The sequence below is a fragment of the Triturus cristatus genome, chromosome 7, assembly GCF_964204655.1.
Source record: "Triturus cristatus chromosome 7, aTriCri1.1, whole genome shotgun sequence".
Lineage (NCBI taxonomy): Eukaryota > Metazoa > Chordata > Amphibia > Caudata > Salamandridae > Triturus > Triturus cristatus.
In genome coordinates this window covers 284,082,396-284,110,070 of record NC_140590.1, presented here as the reverse complement: position 1 = coordinate 284,110,070, position 27,675 = coordinate 284,082,396, and the positions used below count along the sequence as shown (strand labels likewise).

Genomic DNA, 27,675 nt, shown 5'->3' with positions numbered 1-27,675 from the left:
CCATGCATGGGCATCCCAGCAGATCTCAGCTCACCTTGCATCCCTTGGAATTCATGGACTCGATTGTGCGCTTCATGGCTGGGTTCGGAGCATCAATCAGCTCTACCTGAGTCCGAACATTGTGCTCAAAGTAGGGACCGATCAGGAAGTAGTTCTCCCCCCACTCGTCCGAGGTGATCTTTGCCTTCGTCTGGATCACGGTATAGATACCCCCAACTGTGGAATGAAAAAAAAAACAGGATGTGAGCAGGGAGCAAGCAGGAAAGTGAACACCTAAATGCACAAACTCACTCTAAAATTCACCACTGAAGAGAACACCCAGGGAGACAGGATTGGAAGATTAGTTGACCTTTCCAAATCCAAGAAATTACACAAAACACGAGATGGCTAAGCTACTTGAAAAACAGGTGAAACATGCTGCATTTCTAAGCAATTGCATATATGAAACAGTAGAGAATGGGAACAATAGCAAACTTAACATAGAACAAGTTAATACAATGGTTTTCGAAACTTGTATTAAACACTTCTAGCACAGACTCGGATTTGTTGGAAAGAGAAGCCTTAAAGGCCCAAGTGGCAACACAGTAAATCCCACAGGGAGTTCGAAAAGTGCATACGTTTGTTCCACTGTGGCATTTAGTCATTGGCAGGTATCCCGATCAATGTTCACAATATAAATATGGAATTTAGAAACCTGGGGCAGTAACAGGAGGGCAGCAGCAACTGAAGTTCAAAAAAATTAATAAGGATAGGAAAACACATCAGCCATATTGAATCTTGCACGGTTGCACACTTCACACTTATCTCAGAGAGGGCAAAATACACGACAAACTCCTTCACGAGAAAACATCCACATCGGGTTCAACAGGAGCAGGGTCCATGGATGACCAATACTAAGGTGTCTACGGAGCATCTGTTCCATCCTGGGTGTTTTATCTGGAGTCGCACCTGCTTGTCTAGAAGCATATTTTTGCAGCAGTCAGGACCACTGCCTTCCACATTCACGCCCTCAAGAAAGGAAAGAGTAATCCATTTTCTGATAGATATTTGGGCCAGATTTCCTCTTTGCCACCTCTTTAATAGAAATTTCTCCTTATAAGGATCTCCTCAGATTGGGTTTCCAAAACCGATTCAGTAGAGCCGGATCCATACCAAATTCTCATAATAATGACTTAATATTCAAAATAGTTACATTCATATTTACTGCAAATAAAATCGATATTATGTGAATATCCTGAAATTCTGGCATGGTTAGAGCAGCCTGGACCTCAGTTCAGCTTCCTCACCCTGTTGTCCAGAACATTTCAATAAGTTTGAAAAGCAGGGCAATAAATTCTAGCTTTGCTGCTCTTTTAATTATTGGTCCGGGCATACCTGCCGCCGCCGTAATACAAGGCTCATGGGACAATCTCGGCTGAAGTTTATCATCACTTCATCCGCATTGTGGGACCGCCGGTAGCTACAAAGTGTTGCTGGAAGTTCCTCTGACTATTGCGGTCGAATCCCATTCGCTGTGATGGACTAATAGTATTCCTGTGCATTTGGACATTGTTGTGCATTTACAAATTACTCTGGCCTGAATTAGCCTCAATGTTGTCTGCATAGTGGGACTGATTATTCCCTTGACATATACAGTGGGACTCTGTCCGCACAGGAACTTTTTGCCCTGATAAAGTTCCTTTAAAAGGAACGAAACGCGTTGGCTGTTGTCCTGTCATATTTTATCTTAAAGAAGAATAAAGAATATTGAAAAGACCATATTGACTTAAGTGTGACTTCATCCCTGGTGCTGCCTCCATCATTTCTCCAATTCATGTTTCTGGATTTGCAGTGAGACCCAACTGCATCAGGTCTCGGAGGCTGCTTGCACAGGACCTTATTAATATGTAGACATTATGATTAAGGTGCTAAATGTGTAGTCAGCTGCAGTAGCTACATCTATTTGCCATCTCTTCACCTCAGATGTCTGTCATCAACTTTGGGTGCCAGTACATGTGGAAATTATCCACAATGCAGTGTGTGTGTTGTGTTCAAGGCAATATATGAAAGCCCCACTGAATGTCAGACTAGGAAGTTAAGATCTACAGCTAGGCCCAGTGCTCCGGATATCAAACTGTCCAACAACAAATTTTAGACCTTTGGTTAACGGCCATTCAAATAAAGAGGCAGCTAGGATGTTGTATGTAGGAGGTATTTGTGTAGCACAAATCTAACATAACAATGACGAGAGCTGTACATTGTCAAAGACCAAGTTACGGTCAATAAGTGATTGGAAAGGAGCCGAGGTCTGAAAGGGGAAGTGGACTGTTGCAGCGCTGTGATGTAGTGGGCATTGAAGAAGTGCACCTTCAGCTCTTTCCACATTAGCACAGTCCTGATGGATGTGGGGATCCAATTGCAGGTCATGGGTGCATAGATGGAGAAGGGCTCTTGCCTTGTTTTGTCCTGGCATTTCTTTTCCAGTCAAAAGGTGCCCTGGCTGCTAGTGTGCCGAGAACCAAGGGAGACGGTAAGCCCGTCAGCCACAAGGGGCTGCTACTGCTGGCTCTGAAGATGATGCAGCTAATTCTGAAAACGAGGCAGCTCGCTTTGAAGGTGAAGGGGGGGACCCTTTCTTTTCTGATTTTAAGACAATTGCAAACACATTCATGATGTTGGGTTCATGACTTGAGCAGAGAAGTCTAGGTATTGGTTATTTAGAACTGGTGTACGACTCCCATTGATTTTGGTTTTAATTACATTTTTACAGCATTTCCTGTGTTCTGAAACTTAAAAGGGTCAGAGAATAAAAAACCAAAAAAGTTAGCATAGTGTATATGACGGCGTTTCAAAGTAACAAAAGAGAAACGGCACAAGAGAAGGAGTGTGGAAGAGGGCAGAAAAGGCTGACAGTTGTCAAGCGAAAAATAGAAAGCGAGTGGAGTTACAGCGAGGAAAGAGGAGCAAAAACAAACCATTGAGAAGAGAGAAAAGTGACTTTCTTTTAAACAGGAGTAGGGAGATGGAGGGAGGGGATTTTCAATGTTGCATTATCAGCACAAACCTTGTACCACTAGTATGCCACTTTAGCACTTTAATCCGAGTGCACTTTTAGCACGGTTCTGAATTTCATCTTTTTGTTGTGCATTGTGGTTTACAAGGAGAGATGCGTGTAAAGTTTAGAGACTTAAGGTGGTGTAAAGTGCTTTGTAGCGTATTACGTGTATGGACAGGCATGAAGATGGACTTTGCTTCTTTTTGTGGAGCTTGTGTTCGCTTGCGCACAGCCCAGTCAAAGCCGTTTATAAACAACGTAGCTAACTAGGCAAGTGGCTACAATAAGGTGAAAGTGAGCATGATCTTCACCTACACGTTGTAAAGTTCAGTACTCCCCGAGAAGGAATCCGCTCTGGGGAGGTGCAGCGGGGCCAGTCGGGGAGATGGACATGGAAGGAATGCATCAAGCGTCCTTTGCTGTGAAGATCGTGCGAGAAGGTGGCTGTGGACCGCTGCCGAGAGGCGCGCATGCCCCTGCTCATGCTCTCCAGATGGATCGCTCTTCCAATGCCCTTCCGAGGGGACTCAATGCTTCAGTCCTTACACTATCTGCAAGAGGAGGCTTAACTGACCTGGAGTACCCAACAACACAAAGGAAAGAGGGGGAAGGGGACCCACTGTTCCAGAGGCTCCGCTGGCTACACAAAGAGTGGGTTACGCGTCATCATCCCTTTAGGAGTCGTTTCAAATTCACATTGTCTCACTGTAAGGAGGTTTCTGAAGTTAAAGTGACCTCTCCGACAACCGTGCAACCCAGTGGTCTGTGGAAATAAAAATGTACTGTTCAGCAAGAGAGATGCACTCGACTGTCTAGATACCAAGACAGGTCTCAAAAGCCAGCTTCTCTGAAAGGACCAGAAGATCGGTTACTATCATTCTCCACTTCCCAGCCCAGCTGCCCTTTCACACAGCCCGATGGCACATCACTCTATGTGCAAGCAGACCAGCCCAACTCAACCCTCATCCCAAGGACAGGGTCTCTGGTGCTCTTCCCGGTGGGTTGTATGACATTACAACACGTCTTCAACAGTAATGCCCTTTCCACGCAGTCTATACCACGCATGGTAAGTATAGTTAAGATGAGTAAAACCAAATTAGAATAGTATTTTAATGTAATATTTATTTTAATTTACTCCTAACCTAGGTTTCCTCCAAGCGAATAATTTTCACCATGCTGGGGGGGGGGGGTTTAAGGAGCACTAAAGAAAAAAACAAACATTGGCTTAGTTAATTGGTCTCACAATTGGGACCTTGTAAGTGTTTAGCCATGCAGCACATAATCCTGGGTGTTGTGCCGTCAGGGACTAAGAGCTATACAGTTAATATACACTGGGTCACGCAGTCGGATTTAGGAATACATGCTTGCCTCAAACCTAAACAAGCATTGGCAAAGCCAATAGGTATCGCCTTTGGGACCTTATAAGTGTTTAGCCATGCAACAGTTGCATAACTAAACACTTATAAGGTCCCAAAAGCAAGACCTATTGGCTATGCCAATGCTCGTTTTAACTGCTGCAATCTATTGAAGCCTCACGGAGAACATCAAAGTGGCTGTGTGGCCGCGAAATTGAAAGTAATCGCGATCAAGCGCGGCGCGCGCGCACATGCACTGTAGCTCTAGGCTGGCCTGGTAGCACTTTTTGGAGCCTTCACAAAATGTCTCGCCAGACCAGCGCATGCACTGGGTCAGGCGAGACCTAAAAAGCCCACAGTGCCAGATCACCTCAAGAACACACAAGATACATTCCAAGGAATTTTGCAATACCCAAAAATACTATGGTGTTCCCTTTCAAGATATCCACCGCTTTCCCCAGCTTCTGGTTCTGACACACAACTAATGAAGACAGAATAGAATCCAAATTAAATATGGTGTCATGCCCAAAGAAAAAGGACCCATTATGTGCCAGAGCATAGGCCCCCAACAAAAATAAGGCGGCTGGCCAAAAGGGGAGCATATTTGAGGGGCTTTACATACGGTAGCAACGTCCCTCCCCTACTCTGGCAAATTTCACAAGCAATGCGTCAGGAGTCAATAGGAAGGTATTACAGTCGGTGCAATGGCTATGCTCAGGAGGCTAAATGACTAAATTATCTAGAATCAACTCAAAGTGGAGAGGGTTGACTCCCTTGATGCACACATCTACTCCCGGACCACATCGGTTAACATCAGAGGTCATCTAAAGCACATGACCAAAGTCCAGTCAGGTTTGTGGCCAAACAAGTGACGGCAATGGACTAAACCTTACCATTCAGCCCCGCGAAGGTGGTCCAAATTGCTGCTCAATCTTGAATCATTCTAGGGTTGGCAAATGTTGTGAGAGGTGATTGTATAAAGCCTTCAGTCCTCAAGACCCTCACCTAATAGAAGTTAACAACCAGAGATCAAAGCTATGGGCCTTTTAATGAGTTTGGCAATGCAGGAGCAGGACCGCCCGCACCACCAAACCCGTGCATGACTCACCCGCCAGATCAGGAGTTTTTTCCTGCTCTGGCAGGCGGTTCTTTGGTGTTCGCAGTTAGGTGCAGATAGGCACCACAATGGGAACGTCAAAGACAGTACCTGCACGGCATGTACTGCTGCAGTCCATGCCGTGCAGGTACTCGTGTGCAGGCACACGGGGGGGGGGGGGGGGGGGGTTACATGGTGTGCCCCCTTGTGTGCATCCACATGGCGAGAGGCACCAGGCCAGGGTGCCCTGTAGGGCAGTCGCACCGCTATGAAAAGTGTGGCAGTGAGGAAACTCTTTAATATGCTGTAGCCCTGCCAAGTATATTGTGGCCTCAGAAACACCACGCAACCACCAGGGAACGGCGATTCACTGGCGGTTGCGATGTTCCCACGGCGGTCTGATCGTCCTAGTCACATTAGGGAGGTTGGAAGACCGCCATCATGAGTCTGGCGGACTCATAATAAAGCCCTATGTGTCAGTGCAGAGCCAGCCCTGTATTTAGCAGGAAAAGAATTGCAGTGAAGCAAAAAACTGACACAGGGAGCTCATCAAACAGCAAGAAAGGAACTAACGAGGAAGAAGGATGTGGCGCTATTTTATTTTAATATGGTGGTAAAAAAGTAAATTGAAAAAAATAAATAAATGCAAATGCTTTGATCTGGAAGTTAGCATTAACTTTTGGCACATCAGGGGGGCGTGACTTAGCTGACTGCAAGATGGCCGCACTTTAAGTGGGCTCTGCCAGCCAAGCCAAAAATCCACGAGAATCCTGCAGTCGACTGCCTCAAATCTGCCTGGCACCCTGCAATCCTGACTTACCTTACCCTAGGGAGTTATCCTACGCAACTTTCGGCCCCCTGCGGCGCGGAGGAGCAGAGACCTGCCGCCCGATGCTCACGCCGGGTCCAGGCCCTCCCGATGGTGAGGCCCAGCCTTCCTGCCTCATTGCTGCTACGGCCCCTCGTGCCTGGCGGGCTGGCCGGAGGACTGCAGGGGATCCCAGACTGCTGGAGCGGGTGAGTGACGCTGGAACTTTGTGTGGCGGGATTGGGGGCGCGTGGGCCGCACCACCCGGGCCTTCCCGCGGCACGGGTGTCATTTTCCTGATCTCTGGCACCCGCTGTGGCAGCCCTCTGAGCCCGGGTCTGGCGACGAGGGCGGCGCGCTCCCCGCCATACTGGTGCGGCCCCTCTGCTCCCCCGGACGTGCTGCTGCAACTGCCTGGTGCCCTCTGCCTTCCACTCAGCCTCCTCCTGCCCGATAGCTGCAGCGCCGCCTTGGACCATGCGCGGATTCTCCCTCCCCACGCGTGCCGCCCCGCCCGGACTACATTCCACTGGGCTGCTAGCCACGGCTGCCTACCTGATGATCTATGCCAGACAACGCATCCTGCAATCACTCCGACCTCGCTACTTGCCAAGAACTAGCTATTGCGCCTTCCTCCAGGGGCCCCTTGGCCCCTGAATCTCTAGTTTTGGCCTCGGCACTATACCACTCACACTCAGTTTCACGGCTGCTCCTAGTGCCCTCCGGCCACCTGTCCCTGATCTCCCACGGTGGGTGCTGCCTCTGCAGGGGTTCCACGGCAGGGCTGGGGGTGTGTATGCCGTGCTGCGGGGCCTCCCTACTCCTCACTGCTATGTCCCCGTCAGCTAGCTCGCGACGCTGGCCCCGCACTGGAGGCTGCCCAGTGTCTTACCGCTACATCACAAACGCGGCTGTGCCATCCTTCTATGCCACCTGTACCCGGATGACTGAACGGGGTCCGTTGCCTCCTATTGGGGCTTTATTGTTCATTATTGCACTGTTTTGCGTCACTGGCTCTTTCATGACCCACCATTCCTATTTCGCACGTCTGTCCTACGCACCCTATGGGCTCATTGTCATGCTCTCTCAATGCACCTTTTTTGTTCGACTCTCTGCCGTGGGGACTGTGATGTTTGAATTGGTGCCCCCATGTGAAGCTTTGTATTTTGGATCACGTTACCTCTTTACGCCCCCATGATTATTGCACTGACCTTATTCTCACACCATTCGTGGCACCGCCACACGCATCTGCACAAAATGTTTTTCTCCCCCACTGCCTTGTGTATCACCGTTCTACCTGACATGGCACTATGACAGACACTGTCCTATGGACCTGGAACGTCCGGGGGCTTAACGACCACCGAAAGGTGTGACTGGTCCACGCCCACCTCATTTGGCATAGGGTAGATGTCTTTTCTACAGGAGACCCATCTCATGCCCGCCACATCCTCTAAGCAGACACTGGGGTGAAATTCACTCCTCTTACTACTCTAACTACTCTCGGGGATATCCATCTTGTCACATAAGGGGCTTCCATGGCAGACTTCCCAAGGGGGTTATCGACCCTGGGGGGTGCCTTGTGCTCCTTCATGGCACTCTACACACCCAGCCCCTGACACTTGCTGCTTTGTACGGGGCCAACAGAGATGACCCTGACTTGCAAGTCTGGCACCACATTTCGGCCCTCGGCCCTGCTGCGCTTCTCGGGGGGGGGGGGGGGGCGAGGGGGGGGGGGGAGCACTTTCAATATAACACAGTCTTCCTCCCTCGATCGGTTTAGTCCCCGCATTTCTTACCCACGCACCACTGCCCTCCTCAGCTCCATTCTTACGGATAACTCCCTGTACGACGCATGGTGCCAGACTCGCCCAGACGCTGGCTCCCGTGGCTGCTGGTCCCATTTGGACCTCTGGATCACTACCCCGGACGCCCTAGCTTGGCTCACCACCGTTGACCACATGGCGCGCACCCTCTCAGACCACGCTCCTGTTCGCCTATGCCTGCGCCTTCCACACTCCCCCTGCCATGCTTTCTCCTGGCGGCTTCCCCCTAATGCTCTTAGTGACTCGGTATTCTGCGATGAGATACAAACTGCAATCACAAACTACTTCGAGCTTAATGAGGGTTCCATAGATTCCCCGTCCATGCTATGGGAGGGTTTTAAAGTTGTTATTCGTGGTGAATGTATTTCTAAACAGTCCCGTGTCCTTTGCTCCATCCGTGGCACTCTTGACAAATTGGAAAAGGAGATCAAGCATCTCGACTCTTCTCATGCTCGGGACCCCAACCCAGATAAGCTTGCCCAGAGCCGGGGGAAAATTACCGATTTCGCTGATGAGGCCAACAGAGAACTTGCATTTCTAGGTAGAGAGGCTCGGGCGTGCCGTTTTGGCGAGGGCGAACGCCCTGGAAAAACCCTGGATAACCTTCTTCGCCCCCTTGCGCTGCATCCTATATTAACGCCCTCCAGGATGGTGGTCCTGATCAGACTACCTCACCCGCAGATATCAAAGCGCGTTTTATTACATTTTATACACAACTTCACTCGGCCGGCTCCATGCCTTCGTGCAAGGTCCTTGACCTCCAGCTGCTATGGCTCAGTAATCCCCACCGGGAGTTTCTTGACGAGCCTCTCTCTAAAGAAGAAATACTAGCTGCGATTAATGGCATGCCCAGTGACAAGGCCCCTGGCTTGGACGGCCTGCCGGCCTCCTTCTACAAGGCCTTTGCCCCTATTTTGGTCCCTCACTTAGCCGCCATGTATAATGAGTCCTTTGAAGCAGGACAGCTCCCCCCATCGCTCCGCGAGGCCTTACTCACTTTACTCCTAAAGCCGGACAAATCACCTGAGCTGCGAGACTCTTATCGCCCCCTGTCGCTCATAAATACAGACAATAAATGTTTTGCTAAACTGCTTGCCTTGCGCCTAATACTACTCATGCCGCTCTTTGCCCACCCGGACCAGTCCGGTTTTATCCCTGGCCGTGCGACCTCCCACAATCTTTGTACCATTTTTTCCCGTTCTCCATCAAATAAACCCAGTGCTCCCGGCAGCGGCGGCCTTGCTGGACACCACTAAAGCCTTCGACACCTTAAAGTGGTCCCTTCCTGTTTTAGCTCCTCCCCTGCTTGAGCTTCAGTCTGGTCTTTATACGTAAAGTGTTGCTCCTCTATACCCTTCCCACCGCCCGTCTTCGGCTCAACGGGCAAATTTCGGAACCCATCTCCATCGAGCCAGGTACTCGGCAAGGGTGTCCACTGTCACCAATGCTTTTTGCCATCGCAATGGAGCCTCTTGCAGCTCGGCTGCGCCAACATCAAACCCAGAGGGGCATCGGCTTTGCGGCTCACGCTCTACTTGTTTCTATGTATGCGGATGATGCTACCCTCTACGTCCGCAACCCTCAAGAGAATCTAAGCCTTCTGGTTCATGAGGTGATACGCTTTGGCGGCTACTCCGGCATCCAGGTGAACAGGAACAAGTCTGTGCTGTTTCTTCTTACCGATGCCACGATGCCCTTCGATACGGATTATCCATTTGTGTGGGCGTCTGAGCCCAGTAGGTACCTTGGGATTTGGCTGAGTAGGGACGTCGATGAACTTTGGAGGGCCAACTTTGGTCATGCGGTGGACTGGTTTGAGTCTAAGATTCCCCCTCTGGAGCCGGTTGCCACTATTTTTAGCCGGCCACATAGCCATTGCCAAGATGGTAGTGCTTCCAAAGTTTTTATATTTATTTGTCAATAGCCCCATCCCTCTCACCACTCACTTTTTCCGTAAAATTTGTTCTTTGGTGATCACTCTGATCTGGGCCCGCCGTCAACCCAGGATCGCATACAATATTCTGACCCTCCCAGTCTCGCGTGGCGTACTTGGTGCCCCCGATTTTAAACTCTATGCCCTCAGTGCCCAGGCCAGTTTCCTTCACTTCTGGCTTCATCCCACTCCGTTCCAGCCACATGTCGCGGTGGAAGCTGACTTAGCCGCCCCGTGGCCGCTCACTACCGCTTTGTCACGGCGAAACCTCCACGTCACCACGTTCTGGTTGAGAACCTGCACTGGGCATGGGAGGGGCTCCAGAAATTCTCAGGTTTCAACATGCTTTCTGCGGATGCGATGCCCATCACTCATCACCCGACTTTTCCCCCTCTCCAGTCTTCTGGGATGGTAAAGCACACCACTCGTCTGGGGCTTTCTACTGTGTCCGATCTCTACCCTGGGAACACATTCTTTACACCTGCTGCTGACTCCGGCCCCATGGACACTTTGCTTTATCATCAGTTCAGGGCTGTCTGCAGGAAGCTTCACCCTTCGTTCCACCAACCTCCTTCCTCGATGGCCACTCTCTATCTCCTTTACACGTCCCCCTCCCCAAAGAAACTAGTCACTAAAATCTACGCTCTCACGCTAGCGGCATCTTCCATCTCTACTGACAGGGCGCACGTGGCCTGGGAAGAGGACCTAGGTGTCGAAATCTCCCCAGCCGATTGGCTGTACTCAAATTAAACATATCTCCCCTAACTATCGTCTGCGCCTTATCCACTTTAAGTATTTAAACATGCTCTATCGGACCCCTGTGCAACTGAACAAGCTGGGACTCATTACCAACGATAGATGCCTGCGCTGATCTGCGCCTGACTTTCCCCATCTCGTCTGACTGTGCCCCCAGGTCTCCGCTTACTGGTGTGAGGTCTGCATTGTAATTTCCGAGATCACCTCGTCGCTGGTCCAACCTGACCCTCTGCTTTGCCTCTTAGGCTTTGTTAAATTTTGTCCAGATTCCTCCCGTAGATCGATTGCCACACTGCTGGTCCTCGCGCAGCGCAGGGTTTCCATGTGTTGGGATCGCAGGCCTGCACCCAAGGTGGCCCTTTGGCTGGAGGATGCCAGACTCTCCTGTCCAAATTCTGGGACCTAGTGCCTGCCAGTTCCCACCCACTAGATATATAGGGACCGCTTGTATCCTACCTTCTGAGTCCCAATCCCCAGCACCAGGCGACCTCGCCGGCGCTCCAGCAGCCGCTGCCAGTGAAAGTCAATGAGTCTTCTCCTTTCCACTCCCACTCCCCCCTTGTTGCCTTTCACTTGTTCCCCTTTATTGTTCTGGTGTTTCCTCAAATTATTTCATTTATATTGTCATTCAGTGGTACATGTAGGAGGTAACCTTCGCTATTCCCTATCGTATAGATGTGCATATTATTTTGACATGGTGTAATTTTGTAACTTTGCTGTGTTCAATCCTCAATAAAGGTTTTTCAAAAAAACAAAAAACTTTGGCACATCAGAAACTATTCCATATTGCAGAATAACGAGTGATTTTGACGATAATGCAAGCACTACAACCCTAAAGAGCGTTGTCTGCTAGGTACCAACCTACCTGGTTTCCAAAGGAAATAACACTTATATACACAATGCTGGTCATATAAGCTCCTCTCCTCACAGAGTTGATGTCTGCTGCTCCAGAACTTGTAACAGCGTCAGCACTGCCACATCACAGGACAGACCGGAAGGGGATGACGGGGCGTGGCTACAGACACTACTAACAATGAGCCCTTACAAATTGAACACAGAGCATGAAACTGGAGACACAAAAGAACGACGGTATCGCGTGTGTTGTTTTATGTGGTCAGAAAAACACTATCGTTGCCTTTCTTTAGCTGTTCAGAAACACCAGCGCCCTTCACAATGCCTTATAGTATTAAAATTAGTTTGTAATTACGGATATAAAGAGGGTGTGGCTTAACTGCCAAGTGGTCGATTTTGAAGTTGGGGAACTGAGTTCAAGTCTTGGCGGGGGGGCTGAACATCCTGTGATTCTGGGCAAATCACTCAATGTCTGCGTGGCCAAAAATTAATCTTTTGGATGGAGAAGTGTTGCTCACAGTGACGATCGGAAACAAGAGTTTCTTGAGAAAATGGAAAAAGCAGGGTCGGGGAGAGGAGGGGATTGCATGGGGCAGGAGGGGGATCGGCACAGGGGGGGGATTGAGTACCTCTGCAGGCACACGGGGGAGGAGGGCGCAGCAGATGTGAGGAGATAAGAATTACAGCCCTGTTTATGTAAACAGCAGTCTGAGCAACTGAAAATACCGCATGCTCATGTCAAATGCTCTTCGAGAAAGGGAAAAGTAGTCCATAAACTAATTGTACAATGGGACAAGTGGAAGATTGCAAGTACTGGGGCAATGCTCTGTGGGAGTGAACAAAGGACGAAAAGGAGGGACAAATAGGAAAGATTAACAACTTGGAAGCAAGGATTTTTTAAAGGACACTGAAAGGAACAAATGAAAAGTAGTGGGCGGGCCACAAGCCCACAAAGAAGTATATAAACTAGTATATACTAAAGTATATACCATAGGTTTTCGAAGCTAGACCTAAAAAGGGTGTTGTGCTAAAGAAGAACAGCTCTTTAAGAGCGGTTAATAAAGGTGAAGTGTTAAGAGAAATCACAAACAAAAGGAATGCAGCGGAACCATCCCTAATTCACTGCCAAAGCAATATGTCTATTATTTTTGCCAGTGCCTCCGTACTCCAATTGTGTAAGGTGTAGCTCCAACCCCCACCACAGTTGCTAGATGAAAACAAAGGGACACAATGTTTCGGAAACTGCAACACAATTGCATAGGATTTACACACATTGCCAGTGTGAAAGCAATCAGCAGATCTGTGCAGTTGAAACTACATTTAAGAAGAAACATACTAAATTAAAAAAAAAAAAAAAGTTGTGTCCGTAAAACTAGATGCATTAACAATGTGTACTATTTAACAGCTGTGGACATGGTGTACGTGCCTGGCTGTTAAATGAGCTTCCAAGAATGCAATCTGAATCTCTTCAGTTTTGCATAGGAAATCAATAAAAATCAGTAAAATAAGAAAGTGCAATTCCTCAACCGCTTTCCTGGAAGAGAGAGACATATAAAGCACATCCTGTATGAAACGTAAAGCACATGTACATTTATTTTGTAGTGTGGATGTGGTAGAAGTCATGCATAAAATGGCAATTATATGCAAGCATTTGAAAGTCACGGTCTCAAATGCTGTCTAATTATATTGACAGTATTTCATTGCGAGTCTCTCTGTTGATAGGCGAGTATAATAATTGTATTTAAACTTAAGGATATTGAAGTTTCAACTAATTCGATTTTGTAAAAACACAACAAAGTGTCATATGAAATGTAATCTAAAATACTGTGGCCTGCAAAAATGTGCATGTAGGAGTCCTTTTTGTTTTACACGTCACAGGAGCATTCGTAGCATAATTCAAATGGAAGTTTCCAGGTCTTCATTGTTCGCAGGATGCCAAGTTTCCTGTCCTGGGCTTTTGTTTAATGCCTTCTGGGAACTGTAGTCCTATTGCGCAAATTGGCTATTGCACCTGGACTCGGCTCACAGAGGTAACCCTTGGAGCAGCTGACGTACAAGGTCCCTTCTTGATACAAACTGAACAGGCAGAAAATATATGGAGTGAGTCCTAATTTTCATTTTATGTTATTTTGCCACATTATATTTTTTACATAGAACACTGCCAGTTTCTCTCTCCTCATCTAGAGATGGATTTAAGGCCAGGGCAAGGTGGGAAAATGCCCATACCCCCGCCTTCCATGGCCCCAAGAGACAGCAAACCTTCACTCTATTTCACCTCAGGCTATTTCTCTACCTCAACCTTTTTTCCACTTCACCGACTACATCTACATCTTACTCTCTATACTTGGTGTCATTTGAAGGATTTTGGACAACGAGGCAGTTCGCATTCCAGCTGAGTTTTTGTGTGACCAGGTTTCTGAACGTTTAACCATAATTCAGTATTGTTTAGCACCATTTGGGCTTAAAGTAGCAGAAAATGAATAACAAAATTGACGGCTGTTCCAAACAGGGCCCCCCCAAAATATGCCTTGCTTGGGGCTCTACTAATCCTTAAAATGAACCAGTCTTCAACAGCTTTGCTCCACATGTCTTTTTTCCAAAGCCATCACAGGCTAAAAGCGGTCAGTCAAGTGATACACACCCAGCAGTCAATCCCACGCACTGCACTGTTTAACCTCGCATCTTGTGGTATTTTGGTAAATGACGGCGAGTTTAAGGGTGTTTTCTTGTGTCGTCTTCCCTATTTGGGTTTGGCAGGGGCACATAGAACTCTTGCCCAGCGCTCCACATCTATTTATCTTCCCTTTCCCTTCTTCCTTACCCACTTCTGCCTCACCTCTTCATTCTAATTTCCAACTTCCTCCACAAGACTACGTTTAACCCAGTCCTCTCACTGGTTCGCTAGAAGCACACCCTCAAGTGAGTTGTGCCTTTACCGCTTCGGTTTACAGCATAAACCCACACTACGAGTCTATGGTTGCCCTTGGGTTGCATCATCTCGGCTAGGAGTGCATCCCATAGAACCACTACTGTGATGTCAATGATTCCTTGGGTTGTGCCATCTCTGGTTCTGACTGGACCCCCATGGACCTACATAACATGGTATGCATTGTTTTTGCAGAATCTGAAGAATATAGATTCCCCAAGTTAGGTGTAATGAGAATCTGGATTTCATTAAGGACACGTAGGCTAGCGTAATGCCTCAACTTTTATTGCCAAGCTCCTAGCAGCACTTCAAAGCATTACATCACAAACAAAATTCAAGAACAAAGAATGAGATAGATAGAATATATATATATATATATATATATATATATATATATATATACACACACACACACACACACACACACACACACACACACACACACACACACACACACCATCACGGCAGCCATCTTCCTCTTTTATGCTGCTCTGGACCCATAGCACTTTAACTTCTTCTCTGAATAAACAACAAAAATCTTTCTCCCGACTTTACTGGTTATCTGAAACAACAACAAATAATGTTTTCTTTCATTAATTCTTTAAAATTTAAACACTTCAATCAATTCAATTTGTATCCAACTCCCCCTCCATACACTTACCTGGGAGGGTGGGAGGGAGGGATAATGCTAGCCTCCGTGTCCTTAATGAAATCCAGATACTCTTTCCACCTAACTTGGAGAATCTACATTTCATGACCGGACCAGAGGCTAGCATGATGCATGTTCAAAGCTGTGCAACAACCACAAACGAAACAGGACCGAACGGTTTCAAATAAAAACGTGCAAAAACATCAGCATTGGACCAATCTGCTGCATGCAAAGTCTCTTCCAAACGTCCTCCTGACATGAATGCCTTACTCGCCATAGCTCCCCTTACCGAAGGTGCCCCCAAAACCTTCCTATCAAACCAGCTTCTAACATACAACCTCTTACCCATCTCGCAATGGTTGGTGATGTAACTGGTCTATATGGTTTCACATATGAAATTAAAAGCGGATTGTCACCATGCCTCCTAAACTCACTCATCCTACTTTCATACTCTTTTAAGCATTTAACTACACACAATTTAGGATGATCTTCAAACTTAGGGTAAAAGATAGAAGACATGCATTTTGTCCTTTTATAGACCCTAAATAACACACCATCTGGATTAAAACATTACACATTTCTAAAGCTCGACCATCCAATACTCTCCTAAAAGAAATGAGACACAGCAAAGTTGCCAACTTACCTGATAGCTTTTGAATATCCAAAAATCTATTCATTGGCCAACCTTCAAACATTTGAAGAAGCTTATTCACATCCCATAAACAATTATATCTAGGTTTAGGTGGCCTCCGCAATCTTATTCCCTTCATTACTCTACAGATCAACGGCTCTCTACCTATAGAACCACCCACTAAACTGACCTGCAGCAACTGCAGACCTATAACAATTAATTGTCCTATAACTTAAACCACTATCATACAAGGAAGATAAAAAAATGTGCCAAATCTATGGAAGATGCCTCCACAGGATCCAACCCAGTTTCCATGCACCAACAAACCCACTTCTTCCATGTTCCAAAATACCTTTTTCTGGTTCCTGGAGCCCAAGATTGTTTGAGTAACTCCTGAGCCTGCTCCGAAAGGCCTCTGAACTGCGTGCCTCTCCTGAAATCTTCCAAACAAGAAGGCTCAAAGCCCCTTCCAAGACCAAAGGATGAAAACCTTCTTCTGCCCCTAAAAGAACATCCTCCGTTTCCGGAATCAAAAGAGGCTCCTTTATTGCCATTTCCAACAAGCCTGGCATCCACGCCTGTCCTGCCCAAAAAGGGGTCACAATAATCAACTGACATTCCAGTCTCCTTACCGTCAATAAAACTATGAATCGCAAAAGGGGGAAAAGCATACCCCTTCACTTTGCTCCAATCCTGTTGAAACGCATCTACTTCCTCTGCTAACGGATCCGGTCTCCAACTGTAGTTACTTACCAGTTGATAGGTCAGCCTTGACGCAAACAAATCCACTTCCAATGGACCCCATATGTAATAAATTCTCCTGAAATTGTCTACATTCAGCTTCCAATCGCTGTAATCCCTCGGATATCTCGAATTCCAATCCGCCACTATATTCTCCATACCTGGAAAATACTCTGCCTTCAAACCTATTTTCTGCTCTAAGCAAAAATTCCAAATCTTTTCTGCTAAGTCAGATTCTTCGATTTGCTTCCACCCAACTTGTTTATATAGGGTACAGCCAAAACATTGTCCATCTTTAACAAAACATTGAAATTACTTAATTTCTCTCTAAAACTCCGCAAAGCATAAAATCATTCTCTCATCTCCAATCCATTTATATGATCTGACTTCTCCTCCAAAGACCACTTTCCTCCTGTCTCCGGATCCTCTAAACATGCTCCCCAACCAAACAGACTCGCGTCTGTTTCTAATACAAAATGTGGACATATTCCAAAAATTGCTCTTCCATTCCAAGCCTTCAGATTCCTTAACCACCAAAGCAACTCCTCTCTTGCTTCTGACAATAAAACTACAAGATCCCCATACTACAAACCTTTCCTCTGGAATCCCCCTTCAATCTCTGTAAGGCCCTGTAATGAAGCGGACCTGGAAAAACCACTTGAATTGAAGAAGAAAAACAGTCCAATCACTCTTGCTAAACTCCTTAGAGCCACTCTCTCCTTCCTCAACACTCCCTTCACTTCTGACTTTATCTTCACCACCTTCTTCTCTGGAAGACTTAATGTCTTTTTTACTGTGTCTACCACAAATCTTATAAACTCCAAAAAGTGACTTGGTTCTAAAACTGATTTTTCCTCGTTTACAACGAAACCCAAATCCTCCAAGAGTCTCATAGTAAGATCCAATTGATTCCTCAAATTTTCCTGACTCAGAGACAGAATTAAAGTCGTCTAAGTACATTCTTTTTTTTTTTTATAATCAATTTTATTGAGTATTCAATGTAACCAAACAGCACCATTCAGAGTTACATCGCTTGGGAATAGTCCAGAGTAAGCACAGTTCACATTGATATAAAAAAGTGACATACATGCAAATCAAAGGCCCAAATCCCTTGAAGCATTCCGTAGACCCAGCCGACCCACCTTAAAATTCTATCACCCCCACCCACTTACCCCACATTCGGCGAAATTTCCCGGGGCATCCCCAGGCCACATAAAGAGGTCATTCCTGGGCGGCACACCAGTCCACCCCCCTATGCCAGTGCGCCAATGTTGGTGCTGTAGCCGTCAGCCAATGGGCAGCGATCTCTCTCTTTGCTACCACCAAGGCTGTGTTAAGAAAAAGCTTTTCGGCTCTGCTACCGTCCAGACCATCAGTTATGCCTAGGCTTTCCTGTTTTCAGTTTCTATTTTTGGTAAATTCTGGTGGTGTTTTTTCAGTGTTTTCCAGTGATTTCAATACCTCAAAAAAACAGTGCTTTTCAGTGGTTACTCATTTTCGCGCCATAAAAAACGACTGAGACAGTGTTTTACCGGTGTTTATGGAACGCTTTGCTGTTATTATTGCTTGCTTTCTTCGTCAGGCCCCAGCCATGGTAAGGTCCACTTTGTATGACATTTAAAGTGGATAAGAGGGCGATCATGATGTGTGCTGAAGAGATGAATGCCAGAATGTCACCATCTGACCAGACCAAGCAGTGTATATAGGTACAAACTACAGAGAATCGTTTGTGGCAGCCAGCAACGTCTCGCAGTTCGGATCATTTTTCATAATTTCCCCTACAATATCACTGGGAGCTTCGGACGACATGATTTACAAGTGTTCATATGTGCCACCATAGCATAATACAAAGTTCCACATTGGATGAGCAGAACAGAAAGTGTATTTTCACCCCGAAGAGCAAGAGCTCACAGTGCTGAATAACTGAAGGTTCCAGTTCATCTTATAAACACAAAAAAATTTTGAGATGACTTCGGTTCTTCACAAAACCTCTAACCAAACAAATTTGATGAAGGAAAAGCATGATAGACAATAGGGATTCCGGGACTCCCATCAACCTGAGGGATTTCCACAACAAATGTCTGGGAACTAGACTGAATGATCTCCTCAGTTTAACAAACGCTAGATATATTTTAATGTATTTCCAGAAAATCCGAGAAAGCCTGAAGACCTGGTCAACTGTGCTAGTGTTACGCCTGAAAACAGCCTGTCATCCATTGTTCCAGTTGATTAAGAAACTGCCTATAGAAAATCTACTGCAGATTGTCCAATAAACGGATGGGTCTGTAATTACTTAGGATGCCCCTATCCCCCTTTTAAAAGAAAAAAATATGTTAGCACTAATCATTTCATCACGGAAACAAACGTAAATAAACAACATGGTTTCCCCCTGTTAATTTTTTTTTTTTTGCAATTTAACAAGTGAGACCTCAACCCATGAAACTCTTCCACAGCTCATGAGAATAACGACAACACTGTGTGCTTGTGTGTTTGTATCGCTAACCAAGCCGAGTGCTTCAAAAGGTTAAACGCCTTAAGTATCAGGCAAGTGACACTTCCCTGGCGCCCTCTGTGCGAGCCTTCAGGGAGAATTCCTCTTCATTACTACCTCCTCCTGACCCCAGACTCTGCAACACACTCACTCCCTTACAGGCTTGATTATCCACTACTCCTCTCCAGTGCACCTTATCTCACAGCTGACCTTGGGCCCCAGCCCCATATCAGGCACCATCAGGCTCCACTTTCATTTTTCCTGGTAAAAACATTAGTAAAATCACCTTCAAACTTAAAACATTGAATATAGCGGTAAATATAATTAGCAGACACTTTAAAGTATGTTCCACAGTAGCCCTTATGACCAGACTGCTAATTAAATAAACAGAAAGGCCATGACAGGGCCGGCTTCAGCGCTGATGCGAAAGTCTTTTTTGGCGCCGCACCAATAACCTCTTTCTCCGTAAATACCTTTACTACCACCTTCCAACAGTGCCCCTCATCCCTCCACGGCCCCTCTATTGACCTCCTCCTCGGATTCCCTCCCTGCCACCCTGCAACAGTGCCCCTCATCTTTATTTAGCCCCTCTCTCATATGCATTTCATTTGTTGTGTAGCGCTACTCATATCAGTGTAGTGTGTGTCAGTACTTTACACTACGCACACATTATACAGAGACAACGAATCATACAAGTATGTAAATCAGTCTACAGGGAATGTCACATAAGCCAATGAGGATTACAAGGTGTATGAATCACATGTCATCCATACTGGTGGGCAGTATATTTTAAGAGGGTTTGGTCTGGAGAAGCACAAACTCAGGATTTAAAGAGTACTCCAGTGGTTAGGGGTTGCCTTTACTGATAAAAATGTATATCTGCCCAAAGATACTCATTTTAGCAACATTAGAATGATGAAAGACTGAGGAAGTTCTAACTATATCACAAAATAAAAAAAGCGAAGTTCTAACTATACCATTCAGGTTTGTCTGCAGCTCTTTGATGACAGTTCATTGGTCACTGTCCTATGTTAGGATTGTAACTTCTGAACTGCAAGTAACACAAGGATCTCTGTCACAATGACAGTAACCCACTGAGCTTCCACATAAACTACAGTTCGTCTGCATTTAAAAACTACTAACAGAAAAAATGATTGCTCTCCAGCAGGATCATTAATCCCCAGCGTTATCTGGGCATCTTTTATTGTCGTCCTGCATCGGCCATGATAAGGATAAAAAACTGTTTAAATGAAGCACACACGAGGTATGTGTCCTGCTGGGCCTGTGCAGATTTATAAAAGAAAAACAATTAGTAACACATTCTCTTACCTACTCCGTGAGTCAAACTTTGCGTCACAGCCTGGTGTGATACGCAGCTGCAGGGGTCAGAAAGGTGAATACGAATAAACAAACTTCTTTTCTCCTGCGCTGCATAGAAGAAGAAATATCCACGCAGCAGGACAGTAGGCAAAGGTTACCGCGGCCAAAGAAAGGTTTTGTCGCCTTTCGCCATGTGGAGATGAAGAGTGAAAAAATAAACAAAGCCTCGTTTACATGTAAATGGTCTTTTAAAGACCTGTGAAGTACTCCGGTGCGGCTTTGATAATCTCAAAAACTGTCTGTGTGTGGGCACCCGGGAGGCTGTCTCGGCTGACACACACCACTTGTGCTCTGCGCGCCTGCCTTCAAGCCCTCACTGCGAGGGCCAAGGCTCCTGTTTGGGTGGCTAGAACCGGGCCTGATTACAATGCGGGCACAGGTTTTAAAGGCATATCCACACGTGCACGAATGCAAGCATCGCAACCAGTTACAGTAAGCACCGATAGGCCAGCGCGCACACATAGGCACGATTTTATAACCTGCGCCCGTATTGAAACTCATAGGCATGATCGCACCTCGGAATATCACGCATATAGTATCATAACACGGTTGGGGCACATTGTGTTTTTCACGGCAAAAGTTTAATTTTGGTGCCGGTATTTTTCACTTTTATTTTTTACCGAGAGGGACACGCTTACACAAGGTTGTTTATTTGATCTTTTCTGAAGCACTCAGTTTGGTTAGCGATTCGAATACACAAGCGCACAGTGATTGTCATTGTTCTCATGAGTTGTGGCAGTGTATCACAAGTTGACGTCCCCCTCGTTAAATGACACTATTTCTTTTAATGTGGAAACCAAGTCTTTTATTTCCGTATGTTCCCATTATGATCAGTGCTATAAATACATTTTTCCTATGTTGTAGTTACCCCCGATTGTACTGCTTTGGCTCCCTCAAGTGGCCAAAAGGTGCAAATGGCCAAGTAGTGAATCCAATTTGAAAAATTCAGCGATACTCGGTTTAAACCGGGTCAGCTGATTTGCAATCGGTAGGGTAATCTCGGGTAGAGTCGGTTAAAACCGAAATCCGGACAGCCTAGTTATGCCCAATAGAGTACACGTAGGAGCCAGAGGGACCACCCAGCCCAAGACCTCCATCAATTCTCCTTTTAAGGACTCCCAGTACCTCTGTATCGCGGGACAAAGACACACCATGTGATAAAAATCTGCGCTGGGATGGGAGCAGCGGGGCAAAGGGCATCCAACCGGAGCCCTGCACTGTGAAGGCGCAGCGGCGCAAGATAGGCAGCATGCAGGAAGTAAATTTGGACCAACCAAAGCCGCACCGAGACCGTGATTGTTTTGGGGCCCATCAAGGCATCTCTCCAGTTGGAATCCTCTAGCACCCCAAGCCAGCCCTCCCACTTCTCACGGAGGTGAGAGCGTGAGTTGGGGGTATTATTAGTGCGTGATCGGTATATTCTGGAAATCCCCCCCTTTCCCCAAATCACCAGTCATAATCTGAGCCTCCGTCAAGGAAGTACCATCAGAGATGTACGAGCGAACGGTATGGCACAGCTGCAGGTAGCGGAAAAGTTGGGAGGGGTGGAGAGAATGCCTGGCCTGCAGGTCTTGAAAGGAGCGCAAGTGGGTACCACTCCAGACATCGACCAACAGGGATATCCCAATGAGGTCCCACTGCCGGAACCCTACCAGGGACGCCACCTGCCCGAGCGCCACACCACTGGGAGGTATATTGCGTCAGTCTGCCCGACCAGCGGGTGTGGCGCAATGAGGCGAAGCCAGGAACACTCCATGAGTAACCTCAGGGAGAGCCTGAGGGACAGCCGCACCATAGAGCATCCCCTGGAGGGAGGCGAAGCCCAGAGTGTGCAGGTCCAGGCGATACGCCAGATCGGACCAACCGCCGTTAAACCAGTAGTGAAGCCTTCACCCCCCCCCCATAAAAACTTCGTGATCAGACCATCCATCTCCCGGAACCAAGACCTGGCGAACAAGAGGTGTGGGTTTTGAAGCATGTAGAGAAAACGGGGTAAAATCATCATTTTGAAAATGGCTATCCTTCCCAAAGGGTTTAGGGGCAGAGAACGCCATTTCAAGAGATCCGCACGGACCAGTCTGACCAGCGGGGTGACATTGAGCGACCATGCAAGTTCAGGGAGAAGGGCCACCCAGATCCCCAAGTACTTGAAGGACTGCTTTTGAAGGGGATTGTCGACTGCCAATCAAAGCACTCCTGCGATACATGCAGGGGGACCAACACGGACTTAACCTGATTGAGCCGTAGGCCAGAGGTACATTCGAAGAGGCTAAGCGCCCGGAGGCATCGGGGTCCGACTGGGCTGGATCAGCCAAAAACAGCAGGACGTCATCCGCATAAAGTGCGATTTTGTCCTCCGCAAAGCTGGCCACCGCCAGCCCGTGAGGGAGTGGTCACCACGAATCAGGCAGGCAAGGGGCCCCATAGCCAGAGCGAAGAGGATCAGAGAGAGGGGGCACCCCTGTCGCGTACCACGGTGAATGGGGAAAGAAGGAGATAAAGCTCCGTTGACAAGGACCTGCGCCCAGGGTCGCTGGTACAGCGTCTTCATCAGCTTGCGGAAGGGAGCACGAAAGCCCATCTGCTCCAAAACATCCTCCAGGTAACCCCAATCGACCGAATCAAAAGACTTTTCGAAGTCTACCAGCAGGAGAGACAAATATGGGGACAGCAAGTGCCGATTTGCGAGCGCAAGATGAAGGCGTCTGAGACCATGTCTGGTGCCTCGGAGAGGCATAAATCCACACTGGTCTGGATGAACCAGTGTGGCTAGGTGGGGTCGTAGGCGGTTGGCCAGGATGGAGGTGAAGATCTTAAGTTCAGTGTTGATGAGCGAGATAGGACGATAGTCCGAACAACAACTCGAGGGGAGTTAAGACTTCGGGATTACTACAATGGTCGCCAGGTCGGTCTCCGGGCGAAAGGAGCCACACTCCACCGCTTCATTGTACATCTCAATGAGAGGCGGGACCAAAGCATCTCGGTAGGACAAGTATAATTCTTGGGGGAGCCCGTCCGGGCCCGTCGTCTTACCAGCTGCCATGCGGGAGATGGCATCTGTCACCTCTTCAGGGGTAATCGGAAGATCCAGATCCACCGCTGCAGATTCACTAAGACACGGCAGGGGGGAAATGCTCTCGCTGGAGGAGCTCGTGGAGGGAAAGGCCAGGCACACGCGCCAAGTATATGGTAGTGTAATAGGTTGCGAAGCACTGAGCCACCGCCAACGGAGCCCGTTGGATCCCAACACTCGCGTCAGCCACTTCCGGTATTATACGATTGGCCAATGGGTAGGTGGCCAGGCGACGGAGGAGTTTCCCATTTTTTTTATCCCCCCAGCCACACACTCGGGCCACCGAAGAGCGCCAAAGGAGTTTGGCAGCTTCCATGGAGGTCTGCCTGATCTCGTCCCTCAGGAATGCAAGCCTCCTATCCTGGGCCTCATCCCTGTCCTCGGGCTGGAGTGTCTCCAGCTGGGCGGCCTGTGCTTCAAGAAGCGTGACCTGGGATTCCCGGGCCGCCCGGGTGAGCTTACGCTGACCCTTCGCAAATCCTCGGATGGTGGTCTTGCCGGCCTCCCATAGGGTGCGAGAGGACGACACTGAGCCCTGGTTTGTAGTGAAATAACGTCGGAGCTCGGCACCAACACGGACTCTGAACTCACCGTCCTGGAGGAACCAGGCGTTGGAACCGCCAAAATGGGCGGGAGGATGGGGGGAGGGCCCCCGCACGGAGGGTCACCGGAGAATGATCTGAAAGGTCCCTGGGAAGGATAGAGACAGTTTGAGTCGCCCGACAATCCAAAGCCGGCAGGAAAATATAATCTATGCGCGCATGGGTGCAGTGTGAGGCTGAGGTGCGAGTGTATTGCCGCGCAGTCAAGTGCCAAAGTCTCCAGGCATCTCCGAGCCCCAGGCCGGCGACCCATGTCTTGAGGAGGCCAGACTGGGTGGCTCTGGAGGCAGAGGAAGGGGACGTGGAGTCAAGGACAGGGTCCATAACCGCGTTAAAATCATCTCCCACCATGGTCAGTTCCAGGGGCAGGGCAGCAATCACAGGGGTAAGCCTATGGAGTGTGGGAGCCAGTAGGGCAGGGGGGGGGGGGGTGGGGAGCATAAACTACCAAGTTAAGGGGACGGTCTCCGAGGGCCCCTTCTAGAAGAACAAAACAACCCTGCGGGTCATGCGTCACTTTACGTGCTACTAAGGGAAAAGCGCAGCTCGCCAGGATAGCCACCCCTCTCGAATCCAGAATGCCAGACTGCTCCAAAGCCATAGCACGCAAGGAAGGGGCAGTGGTTGCCTAGAAGGTGGGTCTCCTGAAGCAGGAGCACATCCACAACCTGACGCTGAGCGTACTGCAGGACGGCAGCGCACTTAATCTTGTCCAGTAGGCCGTTGACATACCAGGACATGATATGGAGCGAGGACACTCCGCTAGTGTCGCCAGACATGAGGGGAGCATGCAGGAAACCGGGCCATCGGCCCGTATGGTGGAGCGGGTGGGGATAAAGCCAAGCTCAGTGGACGTGGGAGCATGTCAATGTGCGGGATGCGTTCACCCAGATATAGCGTGCCAGACTTGGTGCAGAGAACAAGAAAAATAAAAACCAGAACAAACGGGAGCCAGAGCTCCAAACCTCCCCAATCCCCCACCCTACACTTCAGGAACGGAAGCATCTGACGCCCAACCGTAAACAAGGAAGCAAAAAAAACAAACTAAAACGCTTGGTAACAAGGGAGCATCGTGGAGGACCCCTCCTCATAGCAGGAGGTACAAGCCAGAAATCAGCAGTAATCAGTGGACCATAAGACTAGGTACAAACAATTTTAAAAAAAGAAAAAAAAAAACAGAAAAAAAACCACACCTTTCATAGCTGGAACTAGGGACACCGACACGGACTCAATCCGGCCCTGGGAGGAGCGTCGAGCTACGGGACAGATCAGTGCCCAGGAGGTCCAGCAAGGATGGGCAAGGCAGCCCGGGCATCAGACCGGCCCAGAGAGCTGCCCAGAAGGAGCCATCTCCCCAGTTGGCCCCTGTGTGCGGCCCCGCTGAGGACCCGCCGGGGAGCCGGAGCTGGCGCGCCGCTGGCCCCTGCGCCTCCCTGAGCGCCGGCAGGTCGGCATGTCCAGAGTGCCCTCTCTGCCACCAGGCGGCGCCGGGTCCCGTGTAGTCAGCCTCATCGGCCGCTCCTCTGTAACCCATGTCCAGGCCTCCTCATGCATATCAAAGAAGAAGGATTTATTCCGGAAAAGCACTCACAACCGAGCTGGAAAAAGGAGCCGATGCTGAATGTTCAATGAGTGTAACTTTGGCTTGACCTCTCCATAAGAGCGATGCTGGGACTGGACCACGCGAGTGTAATCAGGGAAGACCATTATAGTCAGGTGTTTGTACTTGAGAGGCTGTTGTTTCCGAGACTCTGCCAGGATAGCGTCTCTGTCTTTAAAGTTGAGGATACGCAAGATGATGGGTCTTGGAGGCGCGCCTGGCCGCGAACGAGGAGCCAGCGAATTATGCGCCCTTTCAATCGTAAACCAAGGGGAGAGAGAGCCCTCTGGCATCCAGGAGCGTATCCAGCGCTCCACGAAGTCCGCCGTCTGGCCCTGCTCCACGTTCTCCGAAAAACCAACAAGGCGGAGGTTGTTGAGGCAGGCCAGATTCTTAGCGTCTTCCACCAGACGGTGCAACTCCTGCATGCGGGCCTGAAGTTGGGTCATCTGAAGTTTAAGCTGGTGGTCGTCATCATCCACAACAGCGACTCAAGACTCAGCCTCCGTAATCCGGGCAGTGGCATTACGGAGGTCTTGCCGGATCAGGGACCTCCGCGATCTTTCCCTCAACCAAGGACTGAGACATATGGATCGCCTGAAGGATGGTAGAGAGGTCTGTTGCAGCCGGAGGGTCCTTGTTCACGGGCCCACCCGTGGCCCCAGCCTCAGCGGTGGTGAAGCGATCAATCTTAGTTTGGGTGGCGGGCGTCTTTGGTACTTTGTCTCTGGCCATGGCTGCCTGTGGGCAAAGGGAGGGTAGAGCGCGGGCTCCGGGGCCAGAGTGTCCAGCAAGCGAAGGAAGGTAGGCGAGGATAAGGAGGGGGGTGGGGGGGGGGGGGGGAACACGGCACGTCCAGGTCACCACACTCCACTACACACTTATAACTCCGGTCCGGGGCCTGTCCAACTAGCGGGCAGGGCCAGGTATGGCAATCCGCAGGGGGTGGGAGCAAAGGCCTCTGGATCAAGCAGAGCCGCAAGCCCTAGGTCCTCAACCAGAAGGCAGAATAGCTGGGGGAAGGGGCAGCAGAAGGCCCGGTTCAGGAGACCCTCTCCAAGTACCAGCAGCACATTCCCACCAGAGTCAATCAGTGACGCAGCCCCAGCAGTTCAGAAGACCAGTCACCAGGATCCGGGAGGGCGGATCCGCAGCAGACGAACCAGGAGGAGGAAACAGGTCACTCATCCACAATGTCTTCGCCAGACCCAGCTCACTCGCATGCCAGGCGCACGGGGTGGGGGGGGATGGGGGGGGGGGGGGGGTCGCCCACAGTCACACCAAGGCCCCCCGCCGCCAGGACTAACCACGTTCCAAGGTCGCCTCCCGGCGGGTCCGCACCTCCACCAGGCCATCAGCCAGCAGCAAGGATCTCTTCCCACCACCACTCCGGCTCCCCGCCGCCCGACTCGGCAGCCGGGGGTCACTGCATCGCGCCGGGAAGCCGAGCCACCGCCGTAGACAGCACTGCACAGAGAAGCCAAGGGCAGGTCAGGGCCGGCCCACGGCAGCAGCACCGCCGCCAGGAAGTGCACAGGAGCGACCCCGTACCACCGGAGCATCCAGCCCCACGTCAGGGAGCGAAGCGCCTTCACCACAGAGGAAGGACAGGGGGCAACGATGGCAGGACCTCCTCTCAGCCCAGCTCTCTCACCTCAAGCGGCAGCAGCGTCACCCCCGGGTCTCCACACCAGTCTCCTACCACCCGGTGCGACGGCCGAAGACCAGGGAGCCCCAGTGGGGGGCCAAACACCAGATAACTCCGTCTCAAGACCCCAGGTGCGGGGGGCCAGAGGCAGTCCACCAGCCGCGCCATCAGCAGGACCCCCAGGAGCAGCACCGCATCACAGGACAGGCCCACAGCCGGTGTCCCTCACATCTGCGGCAGATGGGGAGCCAAGAGCCAGTGACGAGAGGCTCCTTCG

General features: G+C 49.1%; 1 protein-coding gene across 3 annotated transcripts in view; it reads right to left on the bottom strand.

Moving 5' to 3' along the window:
* The window catches only part of GYS1 (glycogen synthase 1), a 187,395-nt gene that overhangs the window by 123,576 nt on the left and 36,144 nt on the right, over positions 1-27,675 (bottom strand). For 2 of the 3 annotated variants that reach the window (XM_085616284.1, XM_085616285.1), the window contains exon 2: positions 35-216. In XM_085616284.1, coding sequence (XP_085472410.1) covers positions 35-216 — 182 coding nt within the window. Of the gene's footprint in view, positions 1-34; positions 217-20,424; positions 20,769-27,675 lie in introns of those variants that run through there. The other variant, XM_085616286.1, reaches the window with a different exon arrangement.